Source organism: Meles meles, chromosome 2 (genome assembly GCF_922984935.1).
Source record: "Meles meles chromosome 2, mMelMel3.1 paternal haplotype, whole genome shotgun sequence".
In the NCBI taxonomy this organism is placed as follows: domain Eukaryota; kingdom Metazoa; phylum Chordata; class Mammalia; order Carnivora; family Mustelidae; genus Meles; species Meles meles.
The window spans coordinates 141,451,114-141,476,317 of record NC_060067.1 but is presented as its reverse complement, the minus strand read 5'-3'; the positions used below and the strand labels follow the sequence as shown (position 1 = coordinate 141,476,317).

At 38.6% G+C, this 25,204-nt stretch overlaps 1 protein-coding gene across 1 annotated transcript in view; it reads left to right on the top strand.

Moving 5' to 3' along the window:
- The first annotated feature begins 3,303 nt into the window (after window positions 1–3,303).
- LOC123937014 (histone PARylation factor 1) overlaps window positions 3,304–25,204 on the top strand; it is a 30,161-nt gene continuing 8,260 nt past the window's right edge. Inside the window, exons 1-5 of the mRNA XM_045997490.1 lie at window positions 3,304–3,429; window positions 6,979–7,138; window positions 9,130–9,319; window positions 10,893–10,991; window positions 20,891–21,041. Of these exons, the coding sequence (XP_045853446.1) occupies window positions 3,382–3,429; window positions 6,979–7,138; window positions 9,130–9,319; window positions 10,893–10,991; window positions 20,891–21,041 (648 nt within the window). The 5' untranslated portion in view covers window positions 3,304–3,381. The remainder of the gene's footprint in view (window positions 3,430–6,978; window positions 7,139–9,129; window positions 9,320–10,892; window positions 10,992–20,890; window positions 21,042–25,204) is intronic.

Genomic DNA, 25,204 nt, shown 5'->3' with positions numbered 1-25,204 from the left:
CCCTGCCAAGTACGGAGTCTGACCCCAGGATCCTGATACCACAACCCAAGAGCCATAATCAGACTCTAAACCGACTGAGCCACCCAGATGTCCTCTACAGCAACTAATCTTCACCCAACCCATATGGCTCAAAGATTTTTTTGCATTGATAACCTCAAACATCAGAGTAGTTACACCCTGGGATATGTGGTTTCCCCAGGAGTCTCAATATATAATTCTACCCAACCACACACTGGAGTCTGAAGGGCAATAGGCCTTATATAGGCTGAAATAATAGGTACCCTTGGTGCTAGCCCCTTGGGGAAGATGTGCACATCACAAAACCACCCTGTGAAATCTGGCAGCAGTATTGAATAAACTAGCTTTTACCACTGCATCCACTTTCTCAGATCCAAAAGAGAAAAACCTAAAAATTCTTGAAACAAAACAAGAACTCTGGCCTCCAAAATTGTAAGATAATAAATCGGTGTTGCTTAAAAAAGGGAGGGAAGGGAGGGAAAGAAGGGAACAGAGGGAAAAAATGTCAGTAATACTGACCAAGTAAGGGAGAAAAGGTATAAAACTCTACTCCCCCCAAAAATCCCCTCCTCAAATAATAAATATTCCACCCCCTAGTTAACAACTGTCAATAAAGTATAGAGACCAAAACCCAGGGGGTGGGGGAATAGCCCTGAGCTTGCCCCCCTCACATCTTGAGAGTGTACTCTCTCTTTAATAATATATAAACTCTTCACATGCACCACTCAACCAGCATGCCCGGTCCATCCTTGAATTCTTTTCTTGCGATGAGACCAGGAGCCTCCAGCAAGATCCTGGGCATGGGTTGGTTGGAGACCTGAGGACCCACAGGCCTCCCCAGTTCACCCAGTTATGTACTGATGTGGCAAACTTCATTGTTGTCTTATTTTAAGAAATTGCCACAGCTATCTGAACCTTCAGTACTACCACCTTGATCAGTCAGCAGCCATCAACTTAAAGGAAACACCCTCCACCAACAAAAAGATTCTGCTCAAATTTTAGATGAAAATTAGGAATTTTCAGTAATAAATTATCTTTAAATTAAGGGATGCACATTTTTTTACATAATGCTATTGCATATTTGATACACTATAGTATACTGTAACCATAACTTTATATAAACTGGAAAATCAAAAAACTCATTTGACTCACTTTATGGCCATATTTGCTTTACTGCCATGGTCTGGAACCAAGCCCACAGTATCTCCAAGGCATGCCTATATAATAAAAAAAAAATTGATATAATATTTGTCTAATTAAATTGAGAAAATCATCTAGAAAAGTGGAACAAGAAGACAAAAGAGATACAAAATAGAACAGACAAATGAGAAACACATCATTCAAGATCAAACATCTGAACAACAAATTTCCAAAAAAGAAGAGGTACAGTGAGGGAAGGGAAAGAAAGAGGACATTAGCAACTAAATAGTATCAGCAAAAACTCCAGAACTGAAGAACATAAAATAGAAAAGAGAAAATTATTAAATAAACAACACCAGAAAAACTTCCAGAACTAAAAGACATGGTTTCAAGATGAAAAACAGCCAACCAAATACCACCAGCTCAGTAAAAATGAGAAAAGACCCACAACCAAGATACATGATTGTGTCTGAGAATGCTGGGAATAAAGAGGAAAAACCTAAAACTTCTTGATTCAAAACAAAACAGAAACAGGTTACACACAAAGAAATTAGTCACCCAAGGATGAAGTAGGTAAATGTCTCCCTATTTCTTGGCTTTAGCCCACTTGATACTGATTTTGTACTCTGGCCTCCAGAATTGTAAGACAGTAAATCTGTGTTGTTTAAAAACAGAAGGAAGGGAGGAAGGGAGGGAGAAAGAGAGAGAGAGAAAGAGAGAGAGAGGGGGGAAGGAAGGAAGGAAATGTCAGTCACCCATAAAGAACAGGAATCATGAGGCAGGATTTCTCAGTGGCAATACTGAAAGCTAAAACACTGTGAAGCAAAACCTCTAATATTCTGATTAAAAATTGGGGCGCCTGGGTGGCTCAGTGGGTTAAGCCTCTGACTTCAGCTCAGGTCATGATCCCAGGGTCCTGGGATCTAGCCCCACATCCGGCTCCCTGCTCAGTGGGTTGCCTGCATCCTCCTCTCTCTGTCTGCCTCTCTGCCTACTTGTGATCTCTCTCTCTCTGTCAAATAAATAAATAAAATCTTAAAAAAAAATTATTTTCAGGGGCGCCTGGGTGGCTCAGTGGGTTAAGCCTCTGCCTTCAGCTCAGGTCCTGATCTCAGGGTCCTGGGATCCAGCCCCACATGGGGCTCTCTGCTCAGCCGGGAGCCTGCTGCCCCTTCTCTCTCTTCCTGCCTCTCTGCCTACTTGTGAGCTCTCTCTCCCTGTCAAATAGATAAAGAAAATATTTAAAAAATAAAAAAATAAAAAAATTATTTTCAAAGGAGAATTCTATATTAAGTCAGAATAAAGACAGTTACAGACATGCAAGTTCTAATGAAAAGGAAAAAAAAAAAAAGACACTGGCCTGTAACATTGCTCAATCAACTCTTGGGAGGTGTCTTCCACAAAATGATGGCATAAAATCAAGAAATGGGAAGATACAGATTTGGGAAATAGAGGATCTTAATTCCTGAGATCTTCCAGGATGGTAGTGAAGGAGACCCCAGGAGCTCATTTAAATGAACTTCCTTTGGAACTTTGATGTGCATATAGGAGATCTTGCTTAAAATGCGGATTCTGATTCAGTAAGTCTGAATAGCGCCCAAGATTCCGAATTTTTAACAAGCCCTCTTCAGAATGCTGATAGTTGATGGTTCTGGTGTGGAAAACGCCATCCAAACTGTAACATGATTCACCAAGAAACAATGAGAGAAACTGATTTCCTTCTGAGAGATAATTAAGGATGAATTAGTGCCCACTAATACCAATAGAGTGGAGGAGGGAGAGAGATGGAAAAGAGGAACACAACGATTAATCTTTTAAATATATACAAATAAGGGAAAACGAGAGTTTTGCTTGAGGGCACTACCAGACATCCAGCCTTGCCACTATTAAACACCTGAGAAGGAAGGCCGGACCATCTTAACGGATCCAAATTCGGGACTCTGGGGTCTCAGGAACATCCCTGGCGTTAGCCTGCGAAACCGTAGGGAGACAGCCAGGATGCGCGCCTGCAGCTGCGCCCACACGCTCCGCGCGCGAGTGGGTGGAGCTTCGGCCAGCCCCTCCTCGGATCCTGGGGGGCAGGGCTCAGGCGGAGCCTTTCCGTTCTACTTGCGCGGCCGCGGCTACGCAAGATTCAGACGGGAGTCTCTTGAGCCGGAAGCAGTCGGCGGCGATCGGAAGCAACGGCAGGACGCGGGATTCTGCTGGCGCTGCAGCTACAGAATGGCCGGCGGTGGTGGGAAACGCAGGCCCGGCGGGGAGGGGCAGCAGGTACCGCTACAGAGGATGTGTGGGATCCTCAAGGCCCTTTGGGTGATGAGGCAGCAAGGGACAGCACGTTGCACTTACCCAGTAATCACTGAGTCGCTGCTGTGTGTGCAGGAACGGCGGTCTGCGCAGGGCCGCTGTTTCCTGCTATGCCAGGGTTTGGAGCAAAGAACTTTGAAATTTTCATTTTCTGCTCTCCTTCCGGTGCGGTTCCTGGGGAAGCCGATTAAGACAACCAGTGGGTTCATTGGTTCAACCAGCGACAGATTGATTAGAAACCGATTATACTCCAGGAACTGTGCCGGACGCCGCAGTTTCAAGATGCGTGGTGCAGCCACTGCCCCATGTACAGCCCCCAGCCTGCGGAAGCTGGGCACAGGGAATATATATTTTACTGCAAATGTTTTCTTGGGCATTGTAACGCTGTTGTTGCAAACGTGCTGTGGAAACACTGAAGTAGGATCTAAGTCCCAGGGGGTTGCTAAGGAAATCTTTTAAGGGCAATTCAAGTTGCACATGACCTTTGAAGGAAGAAAAGAGAAATAAGGGATAAGAAATAGAAATAAATGTAGAGGATGTTTGGGTACAGCGGAGTTGGGCCTGGCTGCACTCGGAGATGGGAAAGAGGGACCTAATCGTAAAGGCACTCACTAATGGGGGGGGGCACAAAGTATTTGCACATTCTCATACTTTTATACAATTTCAGAAGTTCTGCAAATACTGCTGTGCTCTTAGGAAAGGCAGGCAGGAGAGAAGTGTCATTGTGATAAGGATAGTTTTCAGAATTACTCTGTCTGTATTATAAACTGGTAGAGCAGGACAGTGTTAGCTTAATAAGCTATCTGCTAGAGGACCTTAGTTCTGGGCATTACTTATTTTGGGTCATGCTTTCTAGATAAAGAGTGAAGGGTGAGTGTAGCCTGTGAAGGGGACAGCTGCCCTAAATTCTAGTTACTGGGGATTTGAGGATGCTGAAATCATGTGTGAGTTAAGACAAAGCTGAAAAAAATCTTTATTTCCCATTGAAGGTGCTATAAACTGCTTTGACTGAGTGATAGTATTAGAAGTAAAATATCAGAGATGAAAATGAGTCTATAGAGACCATAGCTAACAGTAATAGCTAGCACTTAAATATTACGTGCTACGACTATTCTGTGTATTTTTACAAACTACTTATTCCTCCTAACAACCCTGTGATAGAGGTTCTACATGCCCTTTTTGTAGATGAGAAAATAAGGCACAGGTTAAGTAACTTCCCTAAGGTGACAGCTGGAAAGCAGGAGGGTTAGGAGTCAACCCAGGCAGCCTAACCATTAGGAAAAACTGCCTTTTAGCGAGGTAGTATAAGGCTTTTCTTTCTAACATCTTAAATTTGAACGAGTCTTTGAAAGCCTAACCAAAGACTGCTGTAAAAACAAAGGAGAATAGGTCAGCATTTGATACGGTCCCTGCTGTTCTGTATGTAACTGGAGAAGCAGCATAAAGTGGATAAATCTGTGCTTTGGAGCCAGCCCACCAGGGTTTAAATGCTCCACTTATGGGTTAGGGACTTAGGAAAGTTCTTAAGTTTTCTCATCTGTAAAATGTGGATAATAGTGTCTAACTCTTAAGAGAAAGCACTTAGAACAGTGACCTGCCACATGGTAAGTGCATAATACGTATTATTTAGTATTATTTATTACTTACCATTTTTACTGTTACTTATCAGCTTGCATTTTTGGAGCCATATTTCAACAGCCTTTTTGTTTAATTTTTTATGACTTCAGACACATTAAAATTCTTCGCACAATAAATTGTTATTTGTCAATGCATGGTTCTCTTTTACCTTATTTAATAATATAAAAAACACCTGTGAACCCATTGCCATCCTCATGTTTTCCCTTGCCTTCTTTTTATAGCCTTATCACAAACAGTATTTATTTGTTGTTTTTGAATTTAAGAAGGCTATTGTGCTGCATATAAACTTAAAGGACTTTTTTCCTTCATTCAACATTATATTACTAAGACTGATCTATATCGTTGTGTGTGGCTGTTTTCCTTTTCACTAAACGGAATATCCCATTGTTTGAAATCCTATAACTTTTAATCCTCTTGTCAATAGGCATTTTCATTTGTTCTCTTTTCTGCTCTTAGAAACAGTGCTATCAAGAACATTCTTGTATGTCATCCAAATCATAAATATATTGTGTAGACTTTGATACATAAAGTAACAACAGTAAACTTTAGCTTACTGGGAGAATGGAAGAATATAAGTTTGAATGAGAAATATCTCAAAATTTTTCAGCCTCACACTGTGGACATTTTGAGCCTGTTTAAGTGTTTGTTCAGGGAGCTAACCCTGTGCATTGCAGAATGCTTAGCAGCGTCCCTATCCTCTACTAAATGTCAGCTCCCTCTCCTACTAAATTTGTGAGAACTAAAAAGTTTTGACATTACTATATATGCCCCTGGGAGGCAGTCACTCCTGTTGAGAAGCACTAATAGAGGTGGAAAGGAAGAATAAAAAGAAAGAAATGTAGTCCAAAAAGAAAGGATCTAGGTTCCTAGAAAGAGGAAAAACTGATTGCTATTTACAAAACTAAAGATATGTAATCTCTGACTCAGAATTTTATCCTTTTTATTTTTTTAAGGTTTTATTTATTTATTTATTTTAGAGCAAGAGGGATAGAGAGAAGGAGCAGAGGGAAAGGAAGAAGCAGACCCCCCCTGCTGAGCAGGAAGCCTCACTCGGGACTTCATCCTAGGATGGGATCATGACCCAAGCCAAAGGCAGACGTTTAACCCACTGAGCCACCCAGGCGCCCATCAGCATTTTATCTTTTTTTTTTTTTTTTAAAGATTTTATTTATTTATTTGACAGAGATCACAAGTAGGCAGAAAGGCAGGCAGAGAAAGGGGGGAAGCAGGCTCCCTGCGGAGCAGAGAACCCAATGCGGGGCTCAATCCCAGGACCCTGAGGTCATGACCTGAGCCAAAGGCAGAGGCTTAACCCACTGAGCCACCCAGGTGCCCCAACATTTTATCTTTACAGACATTTATCAAATAGGCATTATAAAACCTAGTGTACTTACGCAATGAACATATTGCAGAGATATTAGAGATTGAGTTTTGTAACATAGTTCTGACTTTAAGGGGCTTTTTCTGAAATAATAGTTTTAGCTGGTAAATCCTATTATCCAGTTATTTCTGACAGTTGACTTCTGGTGTGATCATTGAATCTATTTAAACAAAAAGCATAATGACCTATTTACCCAAAGAAGGCAAAACCAACTTCCTCTTTCTTATTCTTCCTGCTCTTTACTTTTTCTTTTATATTTTTTCTTTTCTGTTTCCATTATCTTAGAGAAATATATTTAAAGACTTGCTATGTGCATCCTTCTTGATCACTATATATTATACTGTTTTCCTTTTTTGCCCAAAAGAATCCCTAGATTTTGTTAAGAAATACCATTTGTAGAGTTGTAAGGAAAACATGCTTCTCAGAGTTGGATGAACAAAAATGAGCAATATTGTTACTTTTGGAGAAACAAAGTTTTGTATGCTGATTTTCAGTGTGAAAAAACAGTTGATGTGAAGAAAAGTAAATCCTGTGAAGCTGATGTCTCCAGCGATCTTCGAAAAGAAGTAGAAAATCATTATAAGCTTTCTCTGCCTGAAGACTTTTATCACTTCTGGAAGTTCTGTGAAGAACTTGATCCAGAAAGCCCAGCTGGTGAGTTGCTTCAGAATCATTCTCCTGCTTCTACCAGTGGAAAAGACAGTAGGAAACTGCACCAAGGATCTAAGTTCACAGAAAAGGAACTTTTTCAAACTTGTTCCTAAGAGAGATATAAAATAATGCTGTAATAATATGTGACTATCTCCTGTTACACTGGCAAAGGTAAATAATTTCACAGTGCACTTTGATGAGGGTTTGAAAGAAAACAAGTGCTTTGATACGTTGCAGGAATTTTAGTATGACTTAGCAGTTCTAGTTCTAGGAACTTGAGGATTAGGTGAACTAAAAATTATGTTCAGTGATATTTATTGAAACAAAAATGGGAGATGGCCTAAAGCCCATCATTAACACATCTATCAGTGGATATTCATAATTTTAAAAGAACAAGGTAGATTTTAGGTAATGATAAAGTATTGTGCCTGAAATATTTCAAGTGAGAAAGAAAATGTGTATAGAGTGCTACCATTTGTATTTTTTTTTAAAAGTCAAGGACACACATATTCTTATGTACCTTATGTGTACTTATACTGTCTCTGAAAGGATGCACAAAGAATTGATAATGGTTGTGACAAAGTTACTTTTCACATGTTTTCACAGATGGGAGAGAAGTACTCCCATATGCTACTGATGGAAATGCGGATTAGTAGATAAAAGTGAATTTTGGCATATAGCAGAACACTGAAACTATGCAGCAACTTGTCTAAAAATATGCATGACAGCACAAATATGTATTAGCAAAGGGGTGCCGGGGTGGCTCAGTTGGTTAAGCATCCAACTCTTGATTTTGACTCAGGTCTTGGTCTCAGGGTCATCAGTTCCCAGGACCCCTGTTGGCCCCACACTGGGTGTGGAGCCTACTTAAAACAAAAACAAACCAAAAGCCATATATTAGTAAAGATATTCATTGAAGCACTGTTTAGAAGAGTAAAAAAATAACAAGCAGTAAATGTCTGGAAAAATAATCAGAAAATTTGAGTGAAGAAAAAATGGAAAACAATAAAAACACTACAAAACAGCATGATTTCCTTTAAAATAACTCTATATATAGTCATACAGGCAGGAAAACATTGTTATTGCATACCAGACTAATAACCTCGTTATGTCTATAGGCTAATGAGATGGGTGATTTTAGTGTTTTTGTTGCTTTGAAAATTAGTGTCTGCTATCTTAAGCTCCAGCTAAGCTGAACTATTTTTCCCCCTTCTAAATAAACTGTTTCTAGGCTTTTATTCATGTTGCCTCGTCAGAATTTTCTTCCTCTCTCCATCCCCATCTCCTCACATATCCAGGTCCTGCCTGGAGTGCTCATTCTCTCTTAAAGAAGCACCAGGAACCCACCTGATGCTGTAAAAGCATATTTTGAACACATATGTTTGAAGTTTACATTCCATAATTCTAGTTTTATTTAGCAATCTCCCTTTGTGATCTGTGGAGGGAGAAAGAAGATGGAATCATCTAGGGTTAGGGTTGGCCAGAGACAAAGGAATTGTGACAGTTAGCTGAGGTAGAGGGAAGGGAATGGAAATGTTTTCATTAAATACATTTTTTTATTAAACTGTTTACCCTCCTTAGTGCACATTCACTTACTGTCTATCATGTCTCTCCCTTAATATGGGTGTGCTACAAATATTTGAGACTAACAACAACATAGTAATGAGATAAGGTAAGTGTTCTAAGCTCTAAAATGCCCATGAGAATACAAAACCGTTTTTGCTTTGGCCAAAATAAGAAACAGCAGTATGTTTGAAATGTAATCAGTGGTAAATTTAAGAGAAAATCTAAAGTGTAAGTGCCACATTTTCATTGCTCTGATTTTTCATTAAGTATAACTAATGTCTTCAAATATAACTGAAACTCTTTCACTTTGGAAGTTTTGTGGTTTTTGTTTTTAAGAAAATTGCTTAGAAGTAGTTTATAAATAAAAGACATTATTTCCTGTCTGCCTTCAGAAAGTTATTGTCTACATAAACTTACTTAATTTATAGATTCACTTTCCACAAGCCTTGGACTTCGATTAGTGGGTCCTTATGATATCCTTGCCGGAAAACATAAAATGAAGAAAAAATCATCAAGCCTGAACTTTAACCTTCACTGGAGATTTTACTATGATCCTCCTGAGTTCCAGACCATTGTTATTGGAGATAATAAAACTCAATTCCACATGGGGTATTTCAGGTAAAGGATCTTTTCTTCTCTAAAATGCAGCTACCGGGCCTTCTAATGGGTATAAAAAGGCATTTGCTGGACTCACCCAAGATGGAGGACATATTTCCCTCTGATTAGCGGATACATAGGCATCTGATGTTCTTGATATTGCCATTCTAACCTACCCTAGGATGAGTGAACTCTTTAGGTTTAACCTCACTGGTTTTTCCTTTGTGGTTATAAATTTTCTTTACTTTTTGGGTCTAGGAACACTCTTTTAGCCCAAGGAAGATAATTTAGAGAATTGCCATGACTTAAATTAGCCATGTGCTTCCAGGGGCCGTAAGAATTAAGAATGTGCTTTGGAGTCAGACTGGTTCTATTATCTGACGGACTATGTGCCAGTCACCTTTAGTCATTGTGACTTTCTGTGACTCAGTTTCCTCTTGTAAAAATGAGGATAATAATTGTATCTACCTAGTAGGAATATTAAGATTAAATGGGGGTTGCCTGTGTAGCTCAGTTGGTTAAACATCTGCCTTCGGGTCAGATCATGATCCCAGGATGGATCAAGTCCCGCATTGGGCTCCCTGCTCAGCAGAGAGTCTGCTTCTCCCTCTCCCTCTGCCTGCCGCTCCCCTTGCTTCTGCTCGCTCTCTCTCACCAAAAGGAAAAAAAAAAAAGAATTAAATGGATATACATGCAAGTGCTTGGAGTGTTAAGAAATAGAAGTAGCTTGAGAGATAAAATACCTTGTCCACTTATACAAGTAGAGATGCTGTTGTTTAAAGATTAACTGTAGGATAATAGATGAAGTAGAAGAAATGTGCCTACTGAAAAGGATTGTGGGGTGCCTGGGTGACTCAGTTGGTTAAGCAACTGTCTTTGGCTCAGGTCATGATTCCAGAGTCCCGGAATCAAGCCCCACATTGGGCTCCCTGCTCAGTGGGGAGTCTATTTCTCTCTTTGACTTTCTGCCCTCTCATGCTCTCTCCCTCTCTCAAATAAATAAAATCTTAAAAGAAAAGGATTGTGGTACTACAGAATGCACACAAGACTGAGGATTGAGTTATATGAATTCTGCTTTTTGCTTTGCCATTAACTTACTAGGACCTTGGCTGAGTCATTTTGTCTCTCCACTGTTTCCTTGACTGTAAAATAAAAGGATTTGGTGCCGTGTGTGTGTGTGTGTGTGTGTGTGTGTGTGTGTGTGTGTGTAAATTTTATCCTTTCACCTCTCACATTTTACTATCCTGTTTCTTTTTGTTTTTCCACCTTTTTTTTTTCGTAGACTATAAAACGGGTAGAGAGGATTGCATATAATCCTTTTTTCCCTCCTTTTGACAGGCCTTATTCCCCCTTTCTTTGTATTTAGGTATATAGGTAACTAGGAATAAGAATTTTAATTTTAGGATCTCTTCTATAAGTAAGATTTGTTATAGATATTCCTAAGAAACTTAAACTCTAAGTCTCCTAGGAACCTGGCAAATTTGTTCCAGTTTCTTAAAAACCTGCATACATAAATTGTTGTCTGTAGGCCTAAAATTCTACTTGCCTGATAAATCATGGGCAGCTAAATTTTTAATCTCTTTTGCTTAAACAGGGATTCTCCTGATGAACTTCCTGTATATGTTGGTACAAATGAAGCAAAGAAAAACTGCACAATTGTTCAAAATGGAGATAATGTGTTTGCTGCAGTCAAGTAAGAAAATATTTCAATCCCTCTCCTATTTATATTTGTTTGCAGTTTTTGTACTACTATATCAGTCCACCACTGAGGGACGTTGAGGTAACTCTAAAATTTTACATTTCTAAAGATCATTTCCATGACTTGCAGTATTCTTACCCACACTTCTGTTATTTTTCACCAAAAAAAAAAAAAAATACCTCTTATATGGCTAATTATTTTATTTAGGGAAAATATTACTTAATCTTGACTTCATTAGTCCCACAGCAAAAACCAAAAGATTTTTTAGACATTTTAAATACCATCATTAAGAGTCTGTTACAAGAACCCATTGTGTACAGTTCTGACAAAGATTTAATATGGTGAAAGCAGGTGCTCATAAATTGTTGAATCACTCAATATATTGTGCACCTGAAACTAACATAACACTATATGTTGACCATCCAAGAATTAAAAAAAAAAGTCAGGTGCTCATGAAATTCTTGGAAGGGCCAGTGGAGCAGATGAGTCTCAGGGAGCACCAGTTGTGTGGCAGCACTGGCTCACTCTGCCACCACCAAGAAGCTGCAGCCGTCGGGATCCGCTGCCATGAGTGGCCCTAGGACCACATCGTCTTTGACTTAACCTGTGGTAGTAAAAGGGATGCCCTGCCTCTGTGTCTCAGCCGTGATGGAAGCTAAGGAGCAGGCACTGACATCGCAGCTGCACCTGTTAAATAGAGCATCAGAGACCCAGGGGCCTCTAACTGAACTCACTGGTAGAAACAGACACCCTCTCCACCTAGTACCTCTTCCTGCCTTTCAGTTTCCAGGTAGCTGTTTAGAGAAGCTGAGCTGAGCTTGAGCTCCACGTGGAGCTTGAGCTGAAGAGTAGTCTGGGAAATGGAGCAGCTCTAATGTGAAAGGGATTCAGAAAGGACCCTCGGGAGCTGGTTCACACTCTACTAGCCACAGACGTGATTTGAAGCGATCTCCCCGCAGCTGGCAATTCACATTGTAATAAAATGAAGAAAACCATCTTTGTCAATGTAAACATGTAGGTCATGTTTTCTGTGACCTCTTTTAGTGCTATATTTATTTATTTTAAAGATTTTTATTTATTTATTTGACAGAGACACAGTGACAGAGGGAACACAAGCAGGGGGCAGTGAGAGAGGGAGAAGCAGGCTTCCCATGGAGCAGGCAGCCTGGCACGGGGCTTGATCCCAGGACCCTGGGATCATGACCTGAGCAGAAGGCAGACGCTTAACGACTGAGCCACCCAGGCACCACTAATACCCTATTTTAAAAAGTCTTGTATTCTCTGTGACTTAAAAGTGCAAATTTGCAGTGAATAGAATTTAAACTAAATCAGCCAGTGCTCCGTCTAGACTGCTACATACCTACTGATGTATCTAAAAGAGGAGTTGTGTGGTAGATATCCAAAAAAATTGTTCTTTATCTCCTGATGCCTCTTGAGTTTTTTATAAAGTGTTTCTTCTTATTTTTATATTCTTTTAAGCTATTTAGATTTATTCAGTTTAAATTGGTGGTCTCTTTATTAGAAACTATAGTTGTTTACTCGCATATTTTCTGTGTCTTGCATTAACACAAGTTCTGTGAGGGCAGAGAGACTTTTCCCCCATGCACCTGCCCTTTCATAGATGCTCCGTAAATAATTTATTCACTCTACAAATGCTTAGATATGGAAAAATGCCTAATTTTTCATTAGTCTGTTAGTCTTACTAAAAATCATTTTAAAAGAAAGATACAGTGGTTGTCTAACATAATCTAAGACTGTTCTGGGTTTTTGTTCTGTTTTGTTTCACTTTTTTAGCAGAAAGAAAAAGAAATAGGTGATTAACTTATAATTTAGGTGAAGACCAGGAAGTATTTGAGTACCTAATGTTATTTCCTTCTTTACTTAAGTGAACTAATCAGAGCGCTTAGCTTATTTCTGTATCAACTTGAGTAAGGAAGATCTTTTTAAGGAAGGATGCTTTGTAAAGAAGACCATTTGTCTTTTTAAGGAAAACCACTTATAATAAACAATTTATTTTATGCCCAGAGAAACTAGTTCTCTTTGTGCAAAATTTAATAATGGTCAAAGAAACGAGTGCCTGGACTCAACCATCTGCCTTAGGCTCAAATCATGATCTTGGGGTCTTGGGATAGAGCCCCGAGTCAGGACCCCTGCTCCATGGGGAGCCTACTTCTCCCTCTCCCTCTGCCTGCGGCTCCCACTGCTTGTGCTCTCTCTGTGTCAAATAAATAAACAAAATCTTTAAAAAAGCAAAAAAAGATTTTTTGACAAATAATTAACATTGCCAGGTACTGAGCTCAGTAAACATTTACACCCTTAAGTTAGCAATTCCATTTCTAGCTAGCTGTTTCTCTCTCTTTCTTTTTTAAGATTTTGTTTGTTTGTTTACTTATTTGAGAGAGAGAGAGAGAGAAAACATACACAAGTCAGGGAGGAGCAGAGGGAGAGGACAAGCAGACTCCATGCTGAGCACAGAGCCTGGTTCGGGGCTTGATCCCATAATCCCGAGATCATGACCTGAGCCAAAATCAAGAATTACTGGCTTAACCAACTGAGCCACGTAGGCGCCCCTAGCTATTTATGTAAAAAAATTTTGGACAGGTGTACAGATATGTGTATATATTATACATGTATATAAAAACGAAAAACTGGAGAAAACACCCCTATCCAGCAATAGGGAAAATTAGGTAAATAAATATGGAATATCAGTACACTATAATACCAGGTTATTGATTTGTTGATTTGGAAGGGTGTTTAATACATTATGTGAAGAGGTCAAAAAAAGAGTAACATGGAATGATTCCATTTTCATAAGATCTATAAAATACTTATCTTTGGATCACAAAATTAAGAATAATTTTTTTCTCTTCACATTTTTTTCCCTTTAAAATAATTGTAGCAATAGTTTTGACCTCACAGACCTCCTGCAAGGTTTCAGGGTCCCCAGACCATTCTTTGATAACTGCTGTTTACTTAATGGTTTCAGACCTGTATATTCGAACCTCATGAGTTACTGGTTAAAAGTACTTTACCTTGAGCTCTTCAGGTCTTACTTCTTAGAGATGCCACTTCAATACATCTAGAGTAGGACTCAGGAATATCTTTTTAAAATACATGTTTTATGCATGGAGCACTGGGTGTTGTGCAATAACAATGAATACTGTTACACTGAAAAAATAAATTAATTAATTAAAAAAATACATGTTATAAGTATATCTAAATGTAGCCCAAAATTATACTTCTATAATTTTAATTAAGTTTAAGTGAACATTTGAAATGAGGAAACATTCATTTAGTGAATGCTTACCTTGTGCAGACTCAAATACAATGTAAAACATTTGGTACATAGTAAAAGAATAAATGTGGCCAGTACATGGGTCAACTTGTTAAATAATCTTTTTTCCTTTTGCCTGCTGCCCCCACATTTTCTGCTACCCTACCTTGCTGTCCTGGGTAATACGAATTTATTACTGTAGGCAGTGATTTTTCAAACATAAGTTCTGAGTACTTTTTTTTTTTAAGATTTTATTTATTTATTTGACAGAGGAATCACAAGTAGGCAGGGCTGGGGGCGGGGTGGGGGGAAGCAGGCTCCCTGCTGAGCAGAGAGCCTGGTGTGGGGCTCGATCCCAGGACCCCGGGATCATGACCCAAGCCTAAGGCAGAGGCTTAACCCACTGAGCCACCCAGGTGCCCCTGAGTACTTTTTTTAAAACTTCATTTTCTTGATTATTTTTGTTTTATAAAATTCCATTGATTATAATAAGTTATTGATAATATGCACTCATAATTTTTTAAATTAACATATAATGTATTATTGGTTTCAGAGGTAGAGTGATTCTACCTCTTTCAGTGATTCATCGGTCTTACATAGCATCTGGTGCTCATTACATCACATGCCCTCCTTAATGTCCATCACCCAGTTACCCCATTCCTCCGTCCCCCTCCCCTCCAGCAGCCCTGTTTGTTTGCCACGATTAAGAGTCTCTTACGGTTCATCTCCCACTCTGGTTTCATCTTACTTCATTTTTTCCTCTCTTCCCCTATGATCCTCTGTTTTGTTTCTTAAATTACACATTAGTGAGATTATATATAATGATAATTGTCTTTCTCTGATTGACTTATTTTCTTAGCATAATACCCTCTGGTTCCAGGGGCGCCTAGGTGGCTCAGTCAGCTAAGTGTCTGCCTTCGGCTTAGGTCATGATCCCAGAGTCCTGGGATCAAGCCTCATGTTGGGCTCCCTGCTCAGCAGGGAGTCTGCTTCTCCCTCCCCCTGCTTATGTGCGCTTTCTCTCCCCCCACTGTCTCTTTCTCCCTCTCAAATAAATAAATAAAATCTTTTTTTTTTAAGCCTCTAGTTCTATCCATCTCATTGGAAATGGCAAGATTTCATTTTTTGATGGCCACGTACTATTCCATTGTTTGTATGTACGTGTGTGTGTGTACACCACATTTTTATCCATTCATCTGTCGATGGACATCTGGGTCCTTTCCATAGTTTGGCTATTGCAGACATTGCTGCTATAAACATTGGGGTGCAGGTGCCCCTTTGTTTTCACTACATTTGCATCTTTGAGGTAAATACCCAGTAGTGCAATTGCTGGGTCATAGGTTAGTTCTGTTTTCAACTTTTTGAGGAACCTCCATACTGTTTTCCAGAGTGGCTGCACCAGCTTGCATTCCTACCAGCAGTGTAGGAGGGTTCCTTTTCTCCCCTCATTCTCATCGTTTCCTGACTTGTTAATTTTAACCATTCTGACTGCTGTGAGATGGTATCTCATTGTGGTTTTGATTTGTATTTCCCTGATGCCGAGTAATATGGAGCATATTTTCATGTGTTATTTATTTGACAGACGGAGATCACAAGTAGGCAGAGAGACAGGCAGAGAGAGAAGAAGCAGGCTCCCTGCTGAGCAGAGAGCCTGATGTGGGGCTCGATCCCAGGACCCTGAGATCATGACCTGAGCCAAAGGCAGAGGCTTAACCCACTGAGCCACCCAGGTGCCCCACTGTGGATCATTTTTATGTCTTCTTTGGAGAAATGTCTGTTCATGTCTTCTGCCTATTTCTTAATTGGATTATTGTTCTTTAGGTGTTGAGTTTGCTAAGTTCTTTATAGATTTTGGATACTAGCCCTTTATCTGATGTGTCATTTGCAAATATCTTGTCCCATTCTGTCAGTTGTCTTTTAGTTTTGTTGACTGCTTCTTTTGCTGTGCAAAAGCCTGTTATCTTGATAAAGTGCCAGTAGTTCATTTTTGCCCTTGTTGCCCTTGCCGTTGGAGACGTGTCAAGCTCAGAGTACTTTTAACCAGTAATGCAGGAGGTTCTGATACATTTTTCGGTTTGAAACCATAACCTAAACAGCAGTTCCCAAACAGTGGTGTGTGGATTCCCACAGGTGCCTAACACTTTTTTAACAGGCCTATGATTTTAAAACTATTTGTGATGATATGTGTCATTTTTCACGGATGGCACAAAGTTAATCGTGAGTAATACTGATGATACCTTTACAGAAATCAAGGCACTGGACCGGATTTGCAGTTGTCATTGTATTATTCACAGCACTAATGTAATGCGAATGTCATTTAAGAATCTCAGTGATGAAGCAGTAAAGATATTAGATCTCTGCCACCGAGTACACACATCACATTTCATGTGATGAAATGGGAAGTATGTGGAAAGCACATCTGCATACTCAAATGTTAAGATTTGTCTCAAGGAAAGTGGTCTTGTGAGGTTGAGTTGGGAGCTGAACTTCTCTCCAGTTTACTTACTTGAGAGAGTGACTGAAAAACTCTGGTTGTTCTGACATGGGTATTTGGCAGACATTTTCTCAAATGAGCCAAAGAAAACAACTGACTATAATTGTTGTCAGTGATAAAATTTAAGATTTCAAAAGCAAAAATTAGAGTTAAGGAAACTTATAACCACCATTGTGAGCTTGATCACTTCTCACTACATAAAGACCTTTTAATGAGATTGACGGTAATATTAAGGAATATGATTTTTTTCACATTGTGATATAACGGAGAGAAATTTTATTTTTTAATTTTATTTTAATTCCATTGTAGTTAACATACAGTGTTCAGACAGTGTTATATTAGTGTCAAGTGTATAGGAGTCATTCAGCAATTCTATTTATTGCTCTATGCTCATGAAAGTAAATGTACACTCAATTCCCTTTATATTCCCCCACCAGCACCTCCCTTCTAGTGACCATGCACTTGTTCTCTATAGTTAAGGATCTGGGTTTTTGTGGTTTGTCTTTTTTTTTTTTTTTTTAACCCCTTTGTTCATTTTTGTTTCTTAAATTCCATATATGAGTGAAATCATGGAGTATTTGTCTTTCTCTGACTGGCTTATTTCACTTAGCATTATACTCTCTAGATCCATCCATGTTGTTGGCAAGGATTTCATTTTTTGGAGGACTGAATAATATTCCATGGTATATATGTACCACATCTTCTTTAGATAAAAGAATCCATTCTTCTGTTGATAGACACTTTGACTGCTTCCATAATTTGGCTATTGTAAATAATGCTGCAGTAAACATAAGGGTGCATATATCCCTTCAAACTAGTGTTCTTTGGGTAAATACCCAGTAGTGTGATTACTAGATTGTTTGGTAATTCTATTTTTAGTTTTTTGAGGACCCTCCATACTGCTTTCCATAGTGGCTGCACCAGTGTGCATTCCCCCAAATAGTGCATGAGGGTTCCTGTTTATCCACATCCCCACCAACACTTGTTTCTTGTGTTGTTGATTTTAGCCATTCTGATTGGTATGATGTGGTATCTCATTGTAGTTATTTATGTATGTATGTATGTATGTAATCTCTCTACCCAGGATGGGGCTCAAACTCACAACCCCAGATCAAGAGTCACATGCCCTTCTGACTGAGCCAGACAGGTACCCCTCATTGTAGTTTTTGATTTGCATTTCCTTGATAAATGATGTTGAGCATCTTTTCATTTGTCTGTTGACCATCTGTGTATCTTCTTTTTGTGTGTGTGTGTGTGTGTGTGTGTGTGTGTCTTCTTTTGAGAAAGGTCTGTTCATGTCTTCTGCTTATTTTTTTTTTAATTTTTTTTTTTAAATATTTTATTTATTTGACAGAAATCACAACCAGGCAGAGAGGCAGGCAGAGATAGAGGAGGAAGCAGGCTCCCTGCGGAGCAGAGACCCCGATGCGGGGCTCGATCCCAGGACCCTGGGATCATGACCCGAGCCGAAGGCAGAGGCTTCAACCCACTGAGCCACCCAGGTGCCCCATCTTTTGCCTATTTTTTAATTGGATTATTTGTGATTTGGGTGTTGAGTTGTAGAAGTTCTTTTTATTTTAGGTACCAACCCTTTATCAGATAGATCATTTGCAAATATCTTCTGCCATTCAATAAGTTGTCTTTTAGTTTTGTTGGTTGTTTCCTGTGCTGAAACTTTTCATTTTGGTGTAGTCCCAGTAGTTCATTTTTGCTTTTCTCCCTCTTGCCTCAGGAGACCTTTCTGGAAAGCTCTTGTTATAGCCGATGTCAAGAAAGTTATTACCTGTGTTCTTTTCTAGGAATTTTATGGTTTGAGGTCTCACATTCAGGTCCATAAGCCATTTTGAGTTTATTTTTGTTTGGTATAAGAAAGTGGTCCAGTTAGCTTCATTCTTTGCATATTGCTGTTCAGTTTTCCCAGCACCATTTGTTGAAGGACTGTCTTTTTCCCACTGCACATTCTTGCCTTCTTTGTTGAAAATTAATTGACCATACATTTTTGGGTCTATTTCTGGGCTTTCTATTCTGTTCCACTGATCTGTGTCTATTCTTATGCCAGTACCATACTATTTTGATTACTAGTTTAATATAACTTAAAATCTGGAATTGTCATAACCTCCAGCTTTCTTTTTCTTTTTCAAGACTCCTTTGGCTATCTGTGGTCATTCATGGTTCTATAACAAATTTTAGGATTGTTCTAGTTCTATGAAAAATGCTCTTGGTATTTAGATAGGGATTGCATTAAATCTGTAGATTGCTTTGGGTAGTATAGACATTTTAACAATATTTTTCCAGTCCATGAGCATGGGATGTCTTTCCATTTGTTTGCATCATCTTCAATTTCTGTAATGGAAAGAATTAGATAAAATGAAAAATTTCAATATTTGTAAGATTTGCATAACTTACTGAGCCAATAATTTCCAAATGACCACTGAAGGATTCATTCAAGTTTCAAAGTATATCCCAGCAGATTTAATGTAACAGGATATAAAATGTTCATGATGGTTGTTTCAGCTTGCATATTTCATCTTTAAGCATCACAAAGCAGAGGAGATTAGGCTTGAGATTAGGCTTGAGATTAGGCTTGAAGCCAAGAGACCAAAGCTTAATAAACCAATACAGAAATAGTCATAATAATGTGATAATGTCTAAGAACTTACTACAAAGAATGGGAAGAAGGGTATTCTAGGCAAGGGAATAGTATGTGCATGGAAATATGAAAACAAGTGGCACAGAGTACTTGAAGGTCTGCCTAGATGCACCTAGACAGGGTGAGGAAGACTATAAAGATTGATTCACCTAGGCCTGACATGATTCGTTTGCTTTTTATGGTTAATGTAAATACATTCTCTTGATATGTAGCTGGTCAAGATTGAAGGTAACATTAGGTGTAATATATGTACTGTAGACAATGATTTTGTAATGAATGATTTTGTAATGATTCATGTAATGAAAACAATGATTTTGGTGGTCTTGGCTTCCATGCACTTTAATCTACTCATACTAAGTCTATGAATTGCATAAGATGATTATCCTGTGTGCCTCAGTTTCCTTATTTGTAAAATGAGGATTCAAATAGCACCCAGTCTAAATGTTTAATCTCCTTACAGTGCCCACCCTATAGCAAACTATCAAATGTTAGTAGCGAATAGAGGCAAGTTTCCTCCTGGGAGTATAGAAGTGGGTATAGAGGAAGGGGATTAGTTCTGTGTCCAATGGAGTGCTGCTTCCAGCTCTCCATTTTACACTTGACCTGCTCTGCTGGAAAAGTCTTATTAACCTGCTTCTAATAAAACATGAAATTATTTCTGTAACTGGCATTAATGTATTATACTATTCACATACTTGAAAATTATTTCAGGGATGCCTGGGTGGCTCAGTTGGTTAAGCATCCAAGTCTTGATTACGGGTTGGGTCATGATCTCAGTGTCATGAGATAAGCCCCACGACAACCTCTGCATTGGGTATGGAGCCTACTCACGATTCTCTTTCTCCCTCTGCCCCTCCTCATCCTCTCCCTCTGCCCCTGCTCTCTCTCTCTCTGCCCCTGCTCTCTCTCTCTGTCTAAAAAAATAAAATTATTTTGGATTGTGCTTTTGTATAAGCTTATAAAATAGCTCCGATTTCCCTTTACAGTTTCTAAATTTATCTTAACACAAATTTGTAGATAACATTTGAAAAAAATCTGCTGATCTTAAGTATTGTAAGTATCCTCTGGCTCTTTTTAAAAAACTCCTTTTTGGTATCTGCATACTATTTTTCTCTGTTAATGCCACACTTCTCCAAAGCAGTATGCCATATGTTAATGTCCAGTGATATGATTTAAAATTGGTTTGAATCTCAGCTTTCAAAATATCTTTTATGTCTTAATTGTAGACATTACAGAGAGAATACAAACTTGAATCATGTTTGCTGTTTCTGTGACTGGTAGCTTTTTTTATTGACAATTGCTTTTCTCTTGTTTGAAGAAGTCTGTTAAGGGTTCTGAGACAACTGTTAGTAATTATTCTGCAGTCTTTCTCTTGCATGGAATTTGATGTCTATAATATACTCCCTTAATGTCCCAAAGTCTGTGTCCTTAGTACAGGGCCTACATAATAATGAGGGCTTTTACTTCTTTTTCAGATTATTTCTGATGAAAAAGCTTAAGGAAGTAACAGATAAAAAGAAAACTAGTCTCTTGAAAAACATAGATGAAAAACTCACAGAAGCAGCCAGAGAACTTGGGTACTCACTGGAACAGAGAACCATGAAGATGAAACAGAGAGATAAGAAAGTATGGTTTAAATCTGTTAGTCTCAGACTGTTTTGCTCCTCAGTAGGAATTTTTTTCTCTCTTGATTCCTTCCCACCTACACCTTATCCTTCCTTCCCCTGCCCCATCTTGAGGAGAGCTAGATGTCACCCCTCGGGGGCTCGCTCCAGGGCTGTCCATCCCCTGGATTGCTAGAAGGGTGGCCCTGGGGCACGGCTTGGGTGGCTCTCATCAGTTGTTAGACAGACTGAGGCACGAGCAGATGGTTCTGCTCTGGTTGCTAGCTCATGCCAGGGCTTCCCGCTCTCTTCATCGTGTTTTACCAGTTACACATCTCATAGAACTGAGTGAAAGCACGGTATTTACCTGCATTTCTTCTTTAATAGCTAAGGATGGTTGATTTCGCTCAAGGTGTTTTGGGAGAGTAGTTTTGTGAAGGTATGCCTTAGAGTGGTTTAGTTAAGGGCTTCGAAGGTAGTTCCCTTTCGGAGGACAATGTGTGTTGAGATTTGCTCATTTTCTGCAGCAAATGTGTGTCTAAGCAGTCCTGTCTCCTTTTCCCATATTGATTCTATTACCATTTCCTTTTGCATCTCTCCTAACACCTGCATTGTGAGTGGAGAGTTTTGTAAACAGGAAAGACTTCTGGGTCTTGGATCCTTTTGGTTTTTCACTTAAAATTTTCAGAAGAAGTTAACAGACAACATAGAATTCTGCTTTGGGGTAATTGAGAATTCTATAGGATTTTGTTCTTATAACCTCTGGTGAGGAAGGAGATTTTTCACGGTGGAATGAGTGCACTCCAGTTTCACACCATTATCTTCTGTGACAGGTTCATCTGAAAGTTCTAGGCCAAATTAAGTACTGGTTATTCCTGGATAAACTAACACTGGTAACTAAGTAGTTTAGTGAATTTGGTTCTTGAAAATCCTACTTCAGCAGCAGGCGTGATACTCACATAAGTCATAGTCACTAAACTGCAGTCTTGGTAAGTCTTCCTTTAGTCCTAGAGGCCAGAAATAATTTCTAAAACTGCATTTGAACGAAAGCCACTGCAATGGGACATTTTTAAATTACTTAAAGATGTTATGTTGCCATTTACCTTCCTAGTTTCCATAGGGAGCCTCTCCCACCTAATGAGCATTTCTTGCCTTATACTTACGTATTCCTAACTTATCTTGACTAAAAAGTGTACTTATGTAGACAAATAGCTGGTAGAAAATTCTTTCATCAGAACCTTATTTTTTACCATCAATTATAATTTATTTCAGATGAGATTTCCTTACTCCTTCCCCTTAATTATAAGATGACATTGGAGTTTAAATTTCATAGGTATATTTGTCCTGGCTCCCTTCCCCATGAGGTTTTTTGTTTGTTTGTTTGTTTTTTTAGTGTATATTTTTGCTGTCCACAAAATTAACTGGTAGGAACATAAAGGGAGAAAAAAAGAGCTTAAAAGACAACCATGATCTTATCCTCCCAAAGACAATCAGTTGCTGATTTTGCTTTTTCTTCCTTTTCTATTAAAAAGAAAGTTTGTTCTTTTATTGTCAGATATTCATTTAATTCATATTTTTCGAGTTCCAAAAAATTCAGTTCCATTCATATATGTGAATTAGTGACTTTGTCCTTATGTAGGAGAGTAGTATATCCATTCAAGTATAATAGTGCACTATATAATACATGAGAAACAATAGTTTTTATACTGATGATAACTTATGGTGCTTTGGAATGCCAAGCCCTTACGAGTTACCTTATTCAACCTCTACAACAAATCCGCAAACAAAGGAGGAATTATCCTGTATCATAAATCAGTAAATCAAGGTTTACATAGACTTTATTCCTTCCTTAAAATCATAAGTGACCTGACAGCTAAATTTACATATTTGATATTTAGCCTTCTTTCTACTCCATCTTACTGATTGGCCAAAAGCCACTTTACCTTTTTTTTATACCTAGATTTCATTTTTAAAAATGAAAACTGAATTAATATTGCTATAAAATGAGGGTACATCCTTCCATCATTCCATCCTTTGATTCTGGTGCCTCAGAATATCCCCCACCCTTGCACAGGGCTTTCCTGAATTTGTAACCCTATTCTTCATAATAAAATTAGGATTTGGGTGCTTTGCTAATAATTGCTACCTCTTTATGGAAAATTAGTGCAGTTAATCATCTGTAAAAAATATGAAAATATATACCTCCCATGGTTTTGTTGTGTGTCAGCTTGAGTGGAAGAGAAGCTAAGCCAGTAACTATATGGATGTTTGCTTTTTCTGTCATTATCAATACTGTTTTATGACCTGCTTTTTTATGCTTGTGATTATGATTATCATTTTGTATTGCTAAATTAAAGACCCACCTCATAGATTTCAGAATGGCTGCAGAACAGTGTGCTGATGTTCATAGCTTAGGTTGCTTTAAACTTTTCACAAAGACAAATCCTGCCATGTATAACCTTCTATACCTTTCTTTGTACACTTACTTGATTATCTCCTTGGAAGAAATTACCAGATGTAGTATTGCCAGATCCAGAGTGATTTCAAAATTTAGATTTAAAGAAAAACAACAGTTTTTCTTTGCTGGTTTTTCATTTTGTGGAGTTTATTTTCTTTGTTTGCAGAACTCCCGTGTATAAGTGAAGCTAGTTTATGTTCCCAGTGTAGAAGCAATGTACCAGTGCCTATCCCATACCCTTGCCATTGCTAGGTGTTAGCAGTCCCTTTTGGTGTTTTCCATTTGCATAGATATAAAATATGTCATTGTTTTACTTACATATGTATTTCCTTGATTATAAAGGACGTTAAATATTTTTCACTTATCTACTGGCCATTTGTATTTTTTTGGTGAACTGCCTGAAGTTTGGCCATTTTTCTGTCAGGGTTAGAATTCACTTTTTCTTACTTGTGTTTTAAGTTGGATGTGTTTTTCTTGTAAGACTCCTCTAATAGTTAGAAGACTTTGCTCTTATTTTTATTATTGCATATATTACAGATATTTTTATCAGTATCTTTTGCTCTTTTTATTTGATTTTTTTTAATCTTTTTATTTGATTTTTTAAATTTTATGCAGTCAAGTCTGCTTTTCCTTCTCCACTCTAAAATTATTAAAAGTGTTTGCCTTCTAGAAGTTTCATTGGGTTTTTTTTTTTTTAAAGATTTTATTTATTTATTTGACATAGAGAGATCACAAGTAGGCAGAGAGGCAGGCAGAGAGAGAGAGAGAAAGAGAAGCAGGCTCCCTGCCAAGCAGAGAGCCCGATGCGGGACTCGATCCCAGGACCCCGAGATCATGACCTGAGCTGAAGGCAGTGGCTTAACCCACTGAGCCACCCAGGCGCCCAGTTTCATTGGTTTTGTTTTTATGTTTAATCCTGACATCCAACTGCAAATTATTTTGGTATAAAGAGTAAGATACAACAGTGACTTTTTTTGTTTTTTTTTCAAATGGTGAGTTGTTGTCTGAGAACTTATTTTGAATAATCTGTCCTTTCTTTTACTTAAGGAAAGAAGCAAGAGATTGGGGCATCTGAGTGAAATAAATTTTAAGATCTAGAGACTTAGGTGAGAAGACTTTAAAATGAGCTAATTTGGGGCTTGTGTCCTGTCTTGGCAGTTTTCACTGGCTGCACAGATAAGTGTAATATTCGAAGTAGTTGTTTTGTGAAGGAAGGACCTAAAAATAATACCACTGTTGTACATAAAAAGAATGTAGACTGGAAGGGTTATGGTGGTAGTTGTGGTTGGGCCTGTTCTTGTCTTTGAAGATTACCACTTTCTAAAATATCACTGGTTATGTTATTTTGCTTCTGTAAAGGGCAGCTCAAAACTGAAAACTGCCCTATTTGGGGGAATTTTGCAAAAACAAGCCTGAATTTTTCAGGTAAAAATGGGGGCCCTCAAGTTGGCGAGATGCACAAGAGGAATTCTGTCCCACTACATTTTCCTGCTAACAAACTATTCCTTTACTTTTTAGGTTTAGTTCCTTATGCTTCCTACCTAGAAAATACAGTGACCTAACAGGAAACTTACATACTGGCTTCCTCTTATAACAGGATGCATTGGCATTCTTTCCTCCCAAACCAGGGTGCAGACTTCTGAGTACGATTAGTAAAACCCAGTTTTACTCTTCTGTCATTTCTTCACATGCTTAACTTTTGCTGATTTTGAAGAAATACTAAACTT